Source organism: Macrosteles quadrilineatus, unplaced genomic scaffold, assembly GCF_028750875.1.
Source record: "Macrosteles quadrilineatus isolate MER2022 unplaced genomic scaffold, UCM_ALF_1.0 Scaffold_6__1_contigs__length_79288215, whole genome shotgun sequence".
In the NCBI taxonomy this organism is placed as follows: Eukaryota; Metazoa; Arthropoda; class Insecta; order Hemiptera; family Cicadellidae; genus Macrosteles; species Macrosteles quadrilineatus.
Genome location: NW_026542599.1, coordinates 70,630,925 through 70,646,091, shown reverse-complemented (window position 1 = coordinate 70,646,091; position 15,167 = coordinate 70,630,925). Strand labels below are relative to the sequence as shown.

Here is a 15,167-nt window from a genome sequence, read left to right as displayed (position 1 = left end):
ACTACTGTACTTATCTGCTTCTTAATTTTCAATATTTTCTTACAAGAGAGAGAAAATAACTGCAAATGTCCAGGATTGGAATGAAAGTTATTAGTTTTTAAATGATTTTTTATTAGAAACACTACACTTTATTAACTATAAACAGCATTCTCACATAGTAAGATTCAAACACAGCTAAGATCCGGACGCAGAAAAGCTGAGAAGATCGCTCGTACACTCCCACAGAACAGTCTACTCGAAATACGCAAACTTTACACGAACATCAACTCCGACCCCGACACATCTAAACAGGCAAGTATATAGCCAGGTGCTGTCAGCGTACCGATGCAAAACCTAAAATATATTTTCAATCCGTTAATAAACTACCTTAAACGTAAACTTAAAAAAAGAGTCTAACTCGTATTACAAATTACAACCTACACAACTCAATTCAACTTTAAAATAAATACACAAATTAAATTTACAGAACCGAAAAAAAATAAGAAAGTAACAGATGTAACTTAACGTACGAAAATTTTACTCGATTTTATCATAGTTAATACATTTTTTAACACATTTATCTTGAGATCTCAAATCTTCACTAAGAATTTCTGTGTTATCTGATGCGAGTGTCGTGGATCATGACTCGCCGTTACCACTGTCGTCTCCGTCGTCGTACTCGTCTCCGGACATCTCTAGATCATCGTCATCGTCGTCCAGGTCGTAGTCGTCTACGTAGAAGTCTGTCATGTCCACTGGAGCCTCCGGCTTCTTCACTTGTGTTTTGATGCAATATTCCTCCAGAGTTGTAGGGATCACAACTCCGTCTTTCTCAGCCTCAGCTCGGCCGCCCGACACTTGCTTCCTGCATAACATAACAAGATTAATTACTTTCATGAATTTAGAAACAGAAATCTTGTCTAAATTTACCAAAACCACCCTTTATAACAACTAACAGTGCTTTTACTATAGATAGAACTAAACATTCCAATTCCTTTGTTTAACCTGTAGCTACTATAATTAATAAAAGGAGAGAAATAAAAAAAAAAACTATTCTGGCGTCAATGACGTTTAACACATCCTCTATCACACAACCATTAGAATCAAAAACAAAATATTTTATGTGAAAAACTTTTTTTAATGTTTATAAAAGGTAAAATAAAAGAGTACACCATTTAAAAAAATAATTACCATTTGTCTATGCACTATTGACTTGATGATTAGTGTGTGTTAAAACATGGCAATTCCAGTTGACAAAATGACATTGTGTGCAATTTTACAAACAGCTGTGCATATCATTGTTTTCTTCACAGGTATGTTAGTTGACAGGTATTCATCAGTTTTACACAGACTTACTAGATGCGAAACTGAGCTGTCAATTGTAATGATTAGACATACTAACTATTGAGAATTAGAAATTGTGATTTTATATCAAATAGAAACCAAGGACTACACATGACTACAATATCAGTTTTTAAAATGTTGGTTTTTTTTCTACCGCATTGATGCAAAATACTATGACAGAAGTGAGTGAAAATTTAAAAACGTACGTTTTCAGGAAAAGCACTTTGCAAATTTTTTTCCCCTTTTTTCAAAACTTTTATTATTTTTTTTATTTTATTAACATTTGAAGTTTCATAAAATGTCCATGGTAACGCAATATCTTTGGTAGTTTTCTTTTTAAAGAGCATCTTTCGTAGAAAAACACAAAATCCTGTCACGACCATAACGGACGTTTAAATGAATATTAAAAATAGTTAATATTATTTTTATAACTATGTTTTGCTATAAACTAATTTACTTTTATGACCATTATACAATAAAAAGGTCACTGAGCTTTTGGTATATTTGGTCTTTCTAGAAAAAAATAAAAATACCCCCGCCGCAGCAAACCTGCAGACTAAGCGAATTTCCATTAACCTGATTGGATTTACACTAAAATGCCTCCATAAAAAATAGCACATTTATTTCCTATTTAAATAGAATTAGTTTAACGAGTACTTAGGTTTGCTGCAACAGGGAGAGTAAAAAAGATTTTTTTTATAAAATGATAATAGTTTAGTAAGAAATAAAAGTATTTTCCAAAATCGATCAAAATATGTTCATAACAAGCAAACTACAACAGTTGACTTATTCTCCATAAGAATAAAATGGGAATTTTAAAATTACAATTTCTTTGAATTTTCTCCCTAACAATTAGGCGCATAATAACGCTTCAATATACTAAATTATTTGTTTTTTTAAGCTCTACAAAATGGTTTAAAAATAAATTGTGAAATTTTGTGTTTTTAGGGTCAAAAATGGGAAAAACCTATTTTTACCCCATAAAACCCCCCATAAACCCCCGTTCCCATAGTCCGATCATGCTGGTTCGCGAACTCGTTCAACTTTATCCCGCCTTACACTTTCAAACCAAATTTTATCAAAATCGGACAAAAATTACTCAAGTTATCGTGCGGATGGACACATATATATCTCTCTATATATAGATATATAAAAATTTGAACGAATGGTGTTTTTGGCCTCTGGGGACATCAAAATGAAAAAGTAAATCGGTCCCGGGCTTAGGTCTTACCATGAGACCTACGGTAATAGCTACTTCCCTATAGGGAAATTCGCTAAAAACTCAAAAAATAGAAAAAAGCCAATAAAATCTTTTTAAGTTTGTATAACTCCGAAAAAACTTACCTGAGACCCGAAAAATTGTTATGTTTGTATAGAGGTGTGCTTCTTTTGTGTATAAAACATTGAAATATGACGATATTTTAATTTTTGAAATTTTTATGATAGAAATCATAAACGTGATGGTCAGGGACAAGCGGTATGGTCGTGAATTCTCTGGAATAATCAAAATCTTTCTAAACAATCCTTCAATTAGACTGTTAGTTATAATAAAACTATGTGTTTCAATTGAACTAAACTGTTCAATTTACAATTATATTAAAGTTATTGTCACGACCAAACACACTATAATCCATAAGGCTGGATTGGTCGTGAAAAAAACCGCGATGGTCGTGAAACTTTGGTCGTGAAAGAACGTGTTATTTGGCTCTGTTCTGGCGGTAGCCCTGCACCTCATGTTCGAGGATACAAAGTGGACTTCTAGGTTAATCTAGCAATTGAAATGTCTTATAAACAAAAATTAACACCATGTCTACTTCATCGAATGACTACGTACGGTCATGGACACACCAAAATTACAAAAAACACAATCTTTCCTTTATTAATCTTGTAATTCCTCCTTTCAACTCAAAACGACCGGCACTACAATCCTGACGTACACCCCAAACTAGTCTCTAAAACCAACTGACTCCATCGACGCCAGGCTTGCCACTGTCGTGCTCCAAAGTTGAAAATTTTTCCCAAATGGTCGTGACGCCAAATCGAGGGACAGACTTATTTTGTCATGGTAGTCAGTCTGCAATGACAATAAAATTATAATATGCTCCTTTTTTGTAAGTTTAATAACCATTGATGACATAAAAATATGGCTTTATATATTTCGGCATGAATAATTAGTCTAAAAACAGCGTGAAAGTTGGAAAATGTACCCTAGGGACACGTCATGGTCGTGAATTTCGAGACTTTAAAAATACAAAAAAAATACCTAGAACCTATTTAAAACCAAATAAATGTGTGTAACATGTTGCCCCCGTCCCAAAAAATATCAAAACACATAATAATAAACTATAAATCCAGTATCTACGAAGTAAAAGGCCAGGGACATGAAAACGTACGTTTTTAAATTTTCACTCAAGTCTTTATTATCCTACCTAAAACAGCAAAGGCAAGAATGAACAAGACAGACACTAATAACAGTAAAAACTATTACAAACATGTTAAAATTTTCAAATGAATAAAGTTGATCAAATATCAAGCCTACTTAAGGGTTTAAGTTTGTTTTCCATCAAAACCATTGGAAAAAAACAACATAAGAAACATTAAAACACTTCAGATGTCGCCACAAAAACAATATATGATTCTCAGTAATCTATTACCAAGGTACTTATTTCCTGATGCTCAGTGTTTATAGAACAAAACAATCAGCGTAACTTCACTCACTCATTCTAACAGTTCAGGCAACCTTACAAAAATAATAGGTGACACTTAATAACGCCCATCTCTATCGCATAGTCGAAGATTGGATATTTATTCAAGACTCTACTGTGTTCTTTTTATAATCTTACGGAATATTGAGAAAACTGACACACTGCACAAACCTGATAATGTTTTCGTACTCCTTGTCTTTGCCTTTCGAGTCTCTCCAGCGACGATACATGACCGAAGCGTCCACGTTGGCCGGACTGAATGTGTTGGGTTCGTTCAACAGCGAGATTACGGACAGCAAAATTGTCCTGGAAAACCAATGCAAGATTAGGGAGATTATTTAAACATAAATATCTCACTAAAATTAATAGTCCTTAAAAACTATTGATTTCTGATTAAATTCTTAAAAAAAGAAATTATATAAATTAAACAAGATACACAAAGATATTAAAACAACATTTAGAAGTTGCATCAAAAATGATAATGATTATGCACTACTAGTGTTTACTATTTATAATTTCTGAATAAATTGCCTTGTTGGATTTGGAAATCTGAGCAAAGGTTAAGAACACAGCTTATATCTGATTATATCTGTTAACCTTTGAGTCACTAGTTTCAAAATAGGCTACTTTCTGTAGACAAAACATTTTTTAAATTGTAGTGGAAAAATTAAAAAGTTATAATTATTCAACACACAATAAGACAGTTCTAGTTTTAAGACAAAAATAATTTATTACTCTTTCAAAAAGTGTTCATAGAACTGAAAATATAATGCTAGAAATTAACATAATAATTGTACCAAAAGGGCATCCAATTTACAACTAGATTTGATCCAAGTAAAATTCAATACTTTTGCCAGTAGAGTATTTTTTTTATAGTACTGTATTGACGAGTTTATGAAACAAAAATATGTTAGCTGTCCCTCCTAAAACGTGACCTATTATTTAATGTATAGCTAAACCTTTATCACTGCTGACATAGTTTCATTCTGTCATTGGACCTTAATTACAGCCAAAATCTGTGTATAAGTTTCAGTCCGTCATTCGACACCTTGATTGCAGCCAAAATCTAGATAATTTTCAGGATGTCATTTGACCTTTGGTCACAGACGCTATCTGGATAAGTTTCAGCCTGTCATTTAACCTTAATCACAGACGATATCTGGACGAGTTTTAGTCTGTCATTTGACCTTGATCACAGACGACATCTGGATAATTTTCAGCCTGTCATTTAACCTTACTCACAGACGATATCTGGACGAGTTTTAGTCTGCTATTTGACCTTGATCACAGACGACATCTGGATAAGTTTCAGCCTGTCATTTAACCTTAATCACAGACGATATCTGGACGAGTTTTAGTCTGTCATTTGACCTTGATCACAGACGACATCTGGATAAGTTTCAGCCTGTCATTTAACCTCAATCACAGACGATATCTGGACGAGTTTTAGTTTGTCATTTGACCTTGATCACAGACGACATCTGGATAAGTTTCAGCCTGTCATTTAACCTTAATCACAGACGATATCTGGACGAGTTTCAGCCTGTAATTTGTCCTTGATCGCTGACGATATCTGGATAAGTTTCAGTCCGTCATTCGACCTTGATTGCAGCCAAAATCTAGATAATTTTCAGGATGTCATTTGACCTTTGATCACAGACGACATCTGGATAAGTTTCATCCTGTCATTTAACCTTGATCGCAAACGATATCTGGACGAGTTTCAGCCTGTCATTAGACCTTGATCACTGACGATATCTGGATAAGTTTCAGCCTGTCATTTAACCTTAATCACAGACGATATCTGGAAGAGTTTCAGCCTGTCATTAGACCTTGATCACTGACGATATCTGGATAAGTTTCAGCCTGTCATTTAACCTTAATCACAGACGATATCTGGACGAGTTTCAGCCTGTCATTAGACCTTGATCACTGACGATATCTGGATAAGTTTCAGCCTATCATTTAACCTTAATCACAAACGATATCTGGACGAGTTTCAGCCTGTCATTAGACCTTGATCACTGACGATATCTGGATAAGTTTCAGCCTGTCATTTAACCTTAATCACAGACGATATCTGGACGAGTTTCAGCCTGTCATTAGACCTTGATCACTGACGATATCTGGATAAGTTTCAGCCTATCATTTAACCTTAATCACAAACGATATCTGGACGAGTTTCAGCCTGTCATTAGACCTTGATCACTGACGATATCTGGATAAGTTTCATCCTGTCATTTAACCTTGATCGCAAACAAAATCGAAATTTGGATGAATTTTAGTCTGCCATTTGACCTTGATTACATCCAAAATCTGGATAAGTTTAAGTCTGTCATTTGACCTTGATTACATCCAAAATCTGGATAAGCTGAAGTCTGTCATTTGACCTTGATTACAGCCTACATTACAGATGTCTCTCCCTTATTGCACTGATATATGCTAAAACATCTGGGTTTTCACCACACGTATATTTATTCACAACCAGTACATGCACATATTGCTATCTGCTATTTGACCTTGATCACCGAGTTTTACGAGGCCCTAAGATACCTAGATACCTACAGCTGATATCTTTGCACGTTTCCTCACCTGACATTCTGTGTCGGGTTCCACCTCTCGCACGGCAGCTCGCCCGACTGTGGGTCGTCCACGGGCGGGTGTAGGATGGAAATGCACAGGTCTCCGTTCTGAAACACAATCCTAACCATCAACTAAGCATTCAACATGATGCTACAGAAATCTGCCAAACATACATAAATGTACAAATTTTAACATATCTGTATACATACTATAAGTAACAAAGTCATTTTTCCGTTTAGTAATAAATTGTTGCATCATTCACTTTCGAAAAACCAAGGAAAGCGCATGAAAAATCACTTTTAATCTACTAGGGTTATTAATTTGAAATTTAAGCATTCATACACAAACACATTGTGTACGTGTTCAGACGCGTGATAGTCGATAATACATTTCCATTACGTTTTCACAGCGTTGTCACACAACGGTCCGGGTCCCATAACATAACAACGTCGCCATTGACAATACACTTCTTGGAGACGCGTCACCCAGTTACGGACAATGTCTTCGCGACGCAACGTCAACAAAGGGTTACGTCACGTGACTGCGAGAGTGACGTTGAAGTGGGAGTGATGTAACGTCATGTGGTGAAGGGTGAAGGTGGTTCGATGCGCGCATCTGCAGAGATGCGCATTTAAACGTTCACCTTTAGCAGTAAAGGTGGAGGAAAAGCTCCTGAAAGCAACAATGTTTTGTTGCTAAATAGGCTAAAAATAAAACATACAATGCAGCAAAACGACGTTCTATTTTTAATTGTGGATGGTTGAGTTATGAAAGTGCTTGCCTAAAAAACTTAAAGTTGATCAATTTAGGCTTGGCGACAAGTCAACGATTTGACAAACAGTCTGGAATTATTGAACCGTCGTAATTGTCAAATCGGAGTCGACGACGGATTTAGAAGCCGACAATTTTCGGATGAGTCATTAAAGTGCTTGCTTTTCGTAAGGTTGTATGTTGTTTCCAACCAACGTAATTTTTTATTGAATTAATTGCGCTTTCTGACAAGTCGACGCTAAAAAAAACAGCATTAGGAGTTGAACCATAGATTAAAGGAGTAAACACTACTCTAGGTCTACCCTCTGGTTGAAAGCAAGCAAGTTAACATAACGCCCGGAACACTTTATGAACACCACTTTCCAAGAATTACTCAACAATGGGAATTGACAACTGAAGTAGACAACGGATTTAGAAACCGCCGAAAATGTTCAGTCGAGTTATATAAGAGTTTGCATAGACTACAAATCCCAAGGTAGTAAATTCCAATCCTATGACAATCGTATTATTTATGATGCTTTGAGACAACACAACCAAGGTTTGAATATAAAAAATCCTCAAGTAGGCATGTAAAAAACCACCCGAAACATAAAAAAGACGTCCGCATAGGACTTTCCAATTACCCAACGGTTGACAGCTCGGCGGATTTAGAAACTTCCGAAAATTGTCACCGTCGAAAGTGAACAAAAATACCCGGCTAGGCCTGAGACTTGAGGGGAACCATTGTTGGGAAATGAATCGGGAGAGCGGAACGTTGGGAAAGCGAGCCGCAGTCGTTACCCAATTATTATGTTGTCGACAAAATCGACCAAAACCGAGGACGAGGAACCGTGTAACGGTGTTGTGCCGTGAGTCGTCCCACCGCTTCAGATGAACCGTGTTTCATTACTGCTGCGCGTGCACAACATGCGCATAAGGGGTTATAGGGGACATTTTCTACCACAAGTTATAAACTGTAGCAATATGACACATACTGAATCCCATTAGCTTCTCAACAATCATTATTATGCAATAACTTTTTTACAGTTAAGTTTACCGCATTGTGGTTTTTGTCATTTTGTTAACAGTTTAAAAGTTCACTTTACTTAGGCCGAATTCTTTTTTTCAAAATTAGTTTCCAATATGTGAAAAACCATTTTTTGTTTGTTTTATGGGATCTGTACCATTAAAATCAAAAATTTAAAAAATCACAAAAAAACCTTATAGATACCATGGGTTAGTTAACATGCCAAATTTCATAAAAATCATACCACCGGTGTAGTCTGTTGCTCTGTAAACATCCACACACACACATACACAGACACGCAGACAAACAAACATTTTATTGGGTTCGAGGGTACTCAACAGGGTTAGTTCCGTCCAAAACTCAAATTCGAACATTTTGACGGAAAATACTTTTGCATATACAACGTATAGGGAAGAAAGTAAAAGAGACTGTTCGTGTCACCAAATACAGTAGGCTACATTGCTCCATTCCAGCCTGGTTCTGCAAAACCCGAGGTGCTAAAGAGATTGTTTCACAGCTCGTATTCCAGTCGCGATTTAACAAGGGTATATTAGCCAGCTGCAGGCGAGGTCACCAATAATCGGTTGGATTTGTCAAAGGTCATGCGAAGACACGGTCGCGGTCGCGGCCCTGTGCGTGCGAAACCTATCGATATTGCGATATAGCGATACTACTACTCGCGATCGATACTTACGAGTCGAAACTACACAATTGCTTAATGCAATAAGAACATAAAACATACAATTCTTTTTAAAGTTTTATCTGTAAGCGTACAATAACACTTTAAGAAACGAAATAACTTTTTAAACTATACTTTACGCAAGAATGCAAAGAAAATCGGTCATTTTGATTTTTTAGGGTAAGAATAATATAATGTAGGAAAATTGTCAAAACACCTTGTTCCTATTACCCAGTTTTTCTAGTCCGCGAACTCATTCATGTTTCGTTGATCCAACCCTAAACATTCATGCAAAATTTCATCAAAATCTGATCACAATTGTCTTGAGTTATCGTGTTCACTGACACTTACACACAAATATTTGAACAAAAAATTATGCCTCTGGGAATATACAAATGAAAAAGTAAATACGTCTAGGTATTTTCATGCCATCTACGGCATTAGATTCTTCCCTACAGGACAAATTCACTAAAACACACACATCGACCACTACTAAACGATTGGCATTCATAAATTGCAAAGAAACTATTTCTATTAAGAAAAACTCAATTTTTAACTTCTGCAGATGAAAGTACACATATAGGTTTATGAATCGGTGGTCTCACGTTCTCAGTTCGAATTATATACCAAATAAACACAACATTCTACAACCACATAGAACTTATAGGATCAATACAACAAGGAAGTGTCCAGTAAATGTTCATGCCAGTGCAGACATTATCATCACGAGTTAAAAAATCTTTCAAGTTTCAGGAACTAGAATCAGATCCCGTCCTGAGTAAGGAGGTACTTAAATACGTCGAGGTTAGTACACAAACCAAAACAAAACTGGAAAACCACAAAAAACCCACTCAAAGAGATGGATTAAATATCCATACTTGCGAACACGATATACACGTTTGCACAAAATCTTCACATAGAGTATTTAAATTGTATGCTTCAATCAGAACCATCTATGCTAAACATTGTGGAAGTTAAAAGGTGTTTCATTCGATATATCGCATCGCATTATCGCCCGTCAACTATCGAATGGGTGGCGCCTTGCCAGCAAGGTCGGGTTTTGAGGCCAAGTTGAATCTATGAGTAAACTACTCAATACTCTCTGTTCCGCATTAGAAAATCTCAATTCATAATAAGTAAGCTTACCGTATTTGCGTCACCATTGCACTATCTACAATGATGACGACTTTGAATTGTTTAAATAAACTTTTGCGGAAATGTCTAAGGGGTATTAGGATCTGGGATTGAATAGTCGTTGTATGTTTTTATGCAGTACGTATACTGAATAGGGGGTATACTTACATGAATAGTAGTATAAGGAACCCTACAGTTCAATAAAAAGTAAAATACGACATTCCAATTCCAAATAAACTGTAGCCTGCAAGAAATCTGTTTCAACTTCATTTCATCGCAACGCGATCTTTTTTCACGACTGATCAGTAAACTTATGCCTTATGATTAAACAAGTATGTGTTTCATTATCAGTTACATCGACGTACAAGTGTGCTGCACAAATAAGGTATTTACTCAGGGGAGGTATAGAAGAGGCTACGATGACAGCTGTGGGCTTCTTATTAGCTGAGGGAACGACATTCATTACCGTAAGAAAACTGTCAGTAGCCATCAGCCTCGGTGGTCTAATGGTTAGCGTGCCGGGCTGATATACATTAGGTCCCGGGTTCGAATCCTGCTGGTAGCATTAACTTTTTGTCCAAGATTTTTTTATTATCAGCAAGTTTGGTTGGTTTGGTTCGGTTATTACAGTTTAATTTTATTATTAAGTCATTACAACATTTTAATTGAGCGAATTCTAGTTTTATTTAATAAACAGAATTATTTTTCCGATTACTAAACTTTTGTTATATTATTTCTTTATCAGCAAGTTTGGTTAGTTCGGTTAGGTTATGATAGTTTAATTTTATAATTAAAAAATAATAAAATTTGAATTTGAGACATTTATAATTTTATTTTATGAACAGAACTATTTTTGCGATAACCTGCATTGCCAAAGTGCTCTCTACTACAGCGCTGTTCACGGAGGAATTTTGAACTAAATGCCTCATTCGTACCTCCCCTAAGTCAGACCCCACAAATAACAAGAAACAGTAATTCGCTACAAGTGTTAGTCACGATGTTATCATAGGTGTTTCCCAAACATGGATTAACTCCACGGTGACGTCATTATGATGTCGGTGATTTTGATGATGCAACATTTACATTATTTAAAACCATTACGCATCGTGTTACTTGTGAAATATCATTACGTGAGATTTGGTAAGCATGGCATTTAGATTTCAAAAATACTATTTGATTTTACAGAATCACACTTTCTTGTGCTATAAAGAAGTTTTAATTTTTAAGTAAAATAACAAAATCAATCAATTAATTAAGGTTAATAAAGGCTATAGCAATCTAGCAAGCACCCCCCCCCCCACACACACACATATAGAATTTAGTGTATATGCTGCTGATTTCTGACGGACCTAATTAGAAATTATTTTATACAGCTACAAGAACCTAATGTTTATTTCTTTTAGTTTTGTTGGTTTCGTAGGTAGCATGATCCCGTATAGTGTATAGAGAATAAGTTATCATTATTCTCATGGTGACCCTGGGACAAAGTATACTAACCGTTTAAGTTCGTTAAAAATATGGGTAAAAATTAGGTTTTCCCATTTGTTACTCCGAAAACATGCACTTTTTTCATTTCCTTCCCAAACTATTTTATAGAGCTTAAAAATAAAATAATTTAGTACCTATGTTAAAGTAGTATGTTTAAATAATTTCAATGAAATATACACTTTATTACTCTCTCCCTGTAGCGGCAAACCTGTACCCATTAAAATTATAAAAAAACAATCTGAAAATTTGAAAGGGATATTTTGGCTCCAGGGTATTGGTATACGAAGGGCCAAGGAGACATGTTCCATCATACAGACTGAGATTTCCGTTCCTATTCTTTTATCTAAGTGATAAAACCGAATCGAGTCCGTTCGTACAGGTCTCAAACATAAACTTGAAAGCGACTTTTTCAAGTACATGATTGTCCCTATTGGATTGTTTAAATGTATTTTCTAACGCAGTTAATAACATTTTAACTGTAGGTGTGTATTTTATCACTCACAGTATTACTTTTTTCAAGAATATAACTCCCTTTGGTAAATTGGTACAGTTATGTCAGGGATCAACCTGAAACGGGGGGGGTTTGCACTTTCACCTTTTCAGATTAACATTTTTCTTCGTAAAAGTGCTTAAAATGTCGACTTTGCAAGTATAACTCTGCAATAGTTTTAAGGGGAAGACACTGCACTTAATTGTCAGCCTCTGTACAACCCCTATAATACAACTTTAAAACCCAGCATCGATACACGAAACTTATATTTCCGACATTATAATATCCAAATAAATAAAACTGTAGTTGTCTCCGTTCATTGCTACAATTAACAAGTGTTTTGTTATTACTTTCTTTCATGTGCTACGAATTCGAGATGAACAATAATTACTTCTAGATTATATTACTAAGCGCTAGGCCCGATCACATGGTTAGGGTAAGCTGTTTAAAAAATAAACTGTATCAGTTGGCCTAAACAGACACTTTCTCCCATTAGCTTGTCAACAACCCTTGCGGTGGGATTAATGATATTTTGTCGGGGGAAATCACGAATATTGCAATAACTTTTGAACCGTAATTTGTACAGCATTGGAAGTTATACCAATTTGTTTAATTTAAAAGTAAAAATACTCAATCACCGCCAAAATAGTTCCAGACATTTTTTTAATGTTATTTTATGGAAATTTACCATGGAAAAATCTAAATTACAAATATGAATAACACCTGGAGATATGATGGATTATTACTCACATACCAAATTTCATCAAAATCGGACCACCGGTAGTCTGTAGACACAAACAAAAACACACACATCAATTCTAAAACCACTTTTTAGGGTTCAGAGGGACCCAACACTGTCATTTCTATCCAAAACTCAACCTCATTTTTTTTTTACAATACTTTCTCCATATACTATAGGGGGGGGGGGGGTAAAAAAGGATAGGCTCTCAAAGCACTTCCCCTGTATTGCAGGACTCATATTTTCATCTAATCAATGCCGGGCCATGTCTCCAAGGGAGCTATTCTCGTCCCAGATATAAATGGTGCCAATCGAGCGCAGCCTAGAAACAACTTCCTACTTCCTAGCCTACTTTTGTAACATATGCGTCGCGTTGATTTGTCACCCAGTGAGGTTGGACTATCAAAATTCACTATAGTGTGTATGATGGAAGTTGTCTCCTGGCTAGGACCTTCCATTGGTAGGATACCTTTTATCGTATACCTATTCATTATAGTCTGGATGATAGACCCTGTCACCCTACCCTTTCGTCTACATAGGGCCACCAACATACAGGTTTTTATATCACACACACTATACTTTTGTACTTAAAACCTAATCCAGGACTGTCGATACCATCTGTCAAACGGGAAGATTCTGATATCATGTTGCTCATAAGACAGTGAGACAATGCAACAAAGAATTAACAACATTAACAACAAAGAACACTGAAAGAGTAATCGGAAGGTCACGAGTTCGATCCTGAACAGTCAAGGGTTTTGACCTAGCTGTCCTCGGTCATTGTGATTCCAATAGTTGACCCTAGAAAAAGAACCGACTAATCTTGTAACACTGCCGTCATCGCATTCACTCGACACATTTACTCATCCTGACCTTGAAACACACACCCTGGTGTGACGGCACCGTATTAGAATATCATTATTGTAAAGCCGACCCCGTGGCGGCAGTCTTTTAAAATAAATACCCCCACTGCAGACCTGCAGACTAAGCGAATATCCATGATTGTCTAACTGGATTTTGACTAATATTTCCTTGAATTTGTCAGAATTCTTCCCAATCTAAATAAACAGTAGATTTAACGAGTTTAGGTTTGCTGCTACAGGGTAGAAAAAAATGTGTCAAACGAAATATGTTAATAAAGTAGTTTTAAAAAAATCCCAAAATTGATCAAAGTACATCCTTAAACAAGCTAACTACAACAGTTTACTTTTTCTACATAACAATAGTATTTTAAGTGTGCAGTTTTTTGTAACCTTTAAAATGTACAACAATGCTCCAAGCTACAAAATAGATTGCTATGTTAAGCTCTTCATGGCGGCTGTCAAAAAAATAGGGTATGTACATGTTTAAGGGTAAACATTTTAAAACAACAATTTTTCAAAGACTTCAAAACCCCCAAACACCTCGTTCTCATGACCAGATCTTGTTTGGAAACTGTGGGCTCAGAATGGAAAAGTAAGTCTGTCCCGGGTCTAGGTCTACCATGCCTAAGTTAATAGATCATTTTCGCTAATGAGGGCCAAACCACCTCTCCTACGCTCCACAACGTACGTCGCTTGTTATTTAACAAGTGTATTGTTGTATTGTTGTAGTGTATTGTTATGTGTTGTATTTGTCATATGTCCACCCCCAACCACCCAACGTCTACCCATCTTAGGGTACTTATCCGTAAAACACCAACACCTCCCAACAGGTTCTACATCTAAGAAAAAAGATTGCACCTTTACAGGGTTCTGCAATAGCTAAAGAACTGGACGTACCATACATCAGGGCAAACTAGAGTAATGTTTGATTCGATAGCAACATGATTCGTGGCAACATTGGTTGAATAAATTGCCACAAAGTGAGCTAGCTATACTAGTAAAAATAATATTTTCTCCTTTATATATATTTTTCGTGATAAATAAAAGATGCTTTAATTTGATTGTCCATTTAATTTAAAAAGTTAAGCGTTCGACAACTAATATCATACTCAGAACATTGGCTAAATCCAACTACATTCATTATCATAACTGGCTACAACTTGGAGAATTAACTGTCTACTTCTTTAAGTTGTTACACGACATTGACGTTTTACACCAAGTTACGAATACTAATCCGATATGTGTGACAGATACCACTGCCATATTGATTGCCGCGTAGAGTATTATTATAATTGGCGGTTTATTTGGAGGTCGACATCACCAACACGAACCAGCGTTGTCAACATATCGATTGAAACGTCACAACTGCTGTAGACCAGTTCACCG

The 15,167-nt window shown here is 35.8% G+C and overlaps 1 protein-coding gene across 1 annotated transcript in view; it reads right to left on the bottom strand.

Annotated features, from left to right (window-relative positions):
• Positions 1 to 496: 496 nt before the first annotated feature.
• The window catches only part of LOC128997124 (ubiquitin-conjugating enzyme E2 R2-like), a 29,173-nt gene continuing 14,502 nt past the window's right edge, over positions 497 to 15,167 (bottom strand). Inside the window, 3 exon segments of the mRNA XM_054422705.1 lie at positions 497 to 844; positions 4,200 to 4,334; positions 6,621 to 6,718. Coding sequence (XP_054278680.1) covers positions 619 to 844; positions 4,200 to 4,334; positions 6,621 to 6,718 — 459 coding nt within the window. The 3' untranslated portion in view covers positions 497 to 618.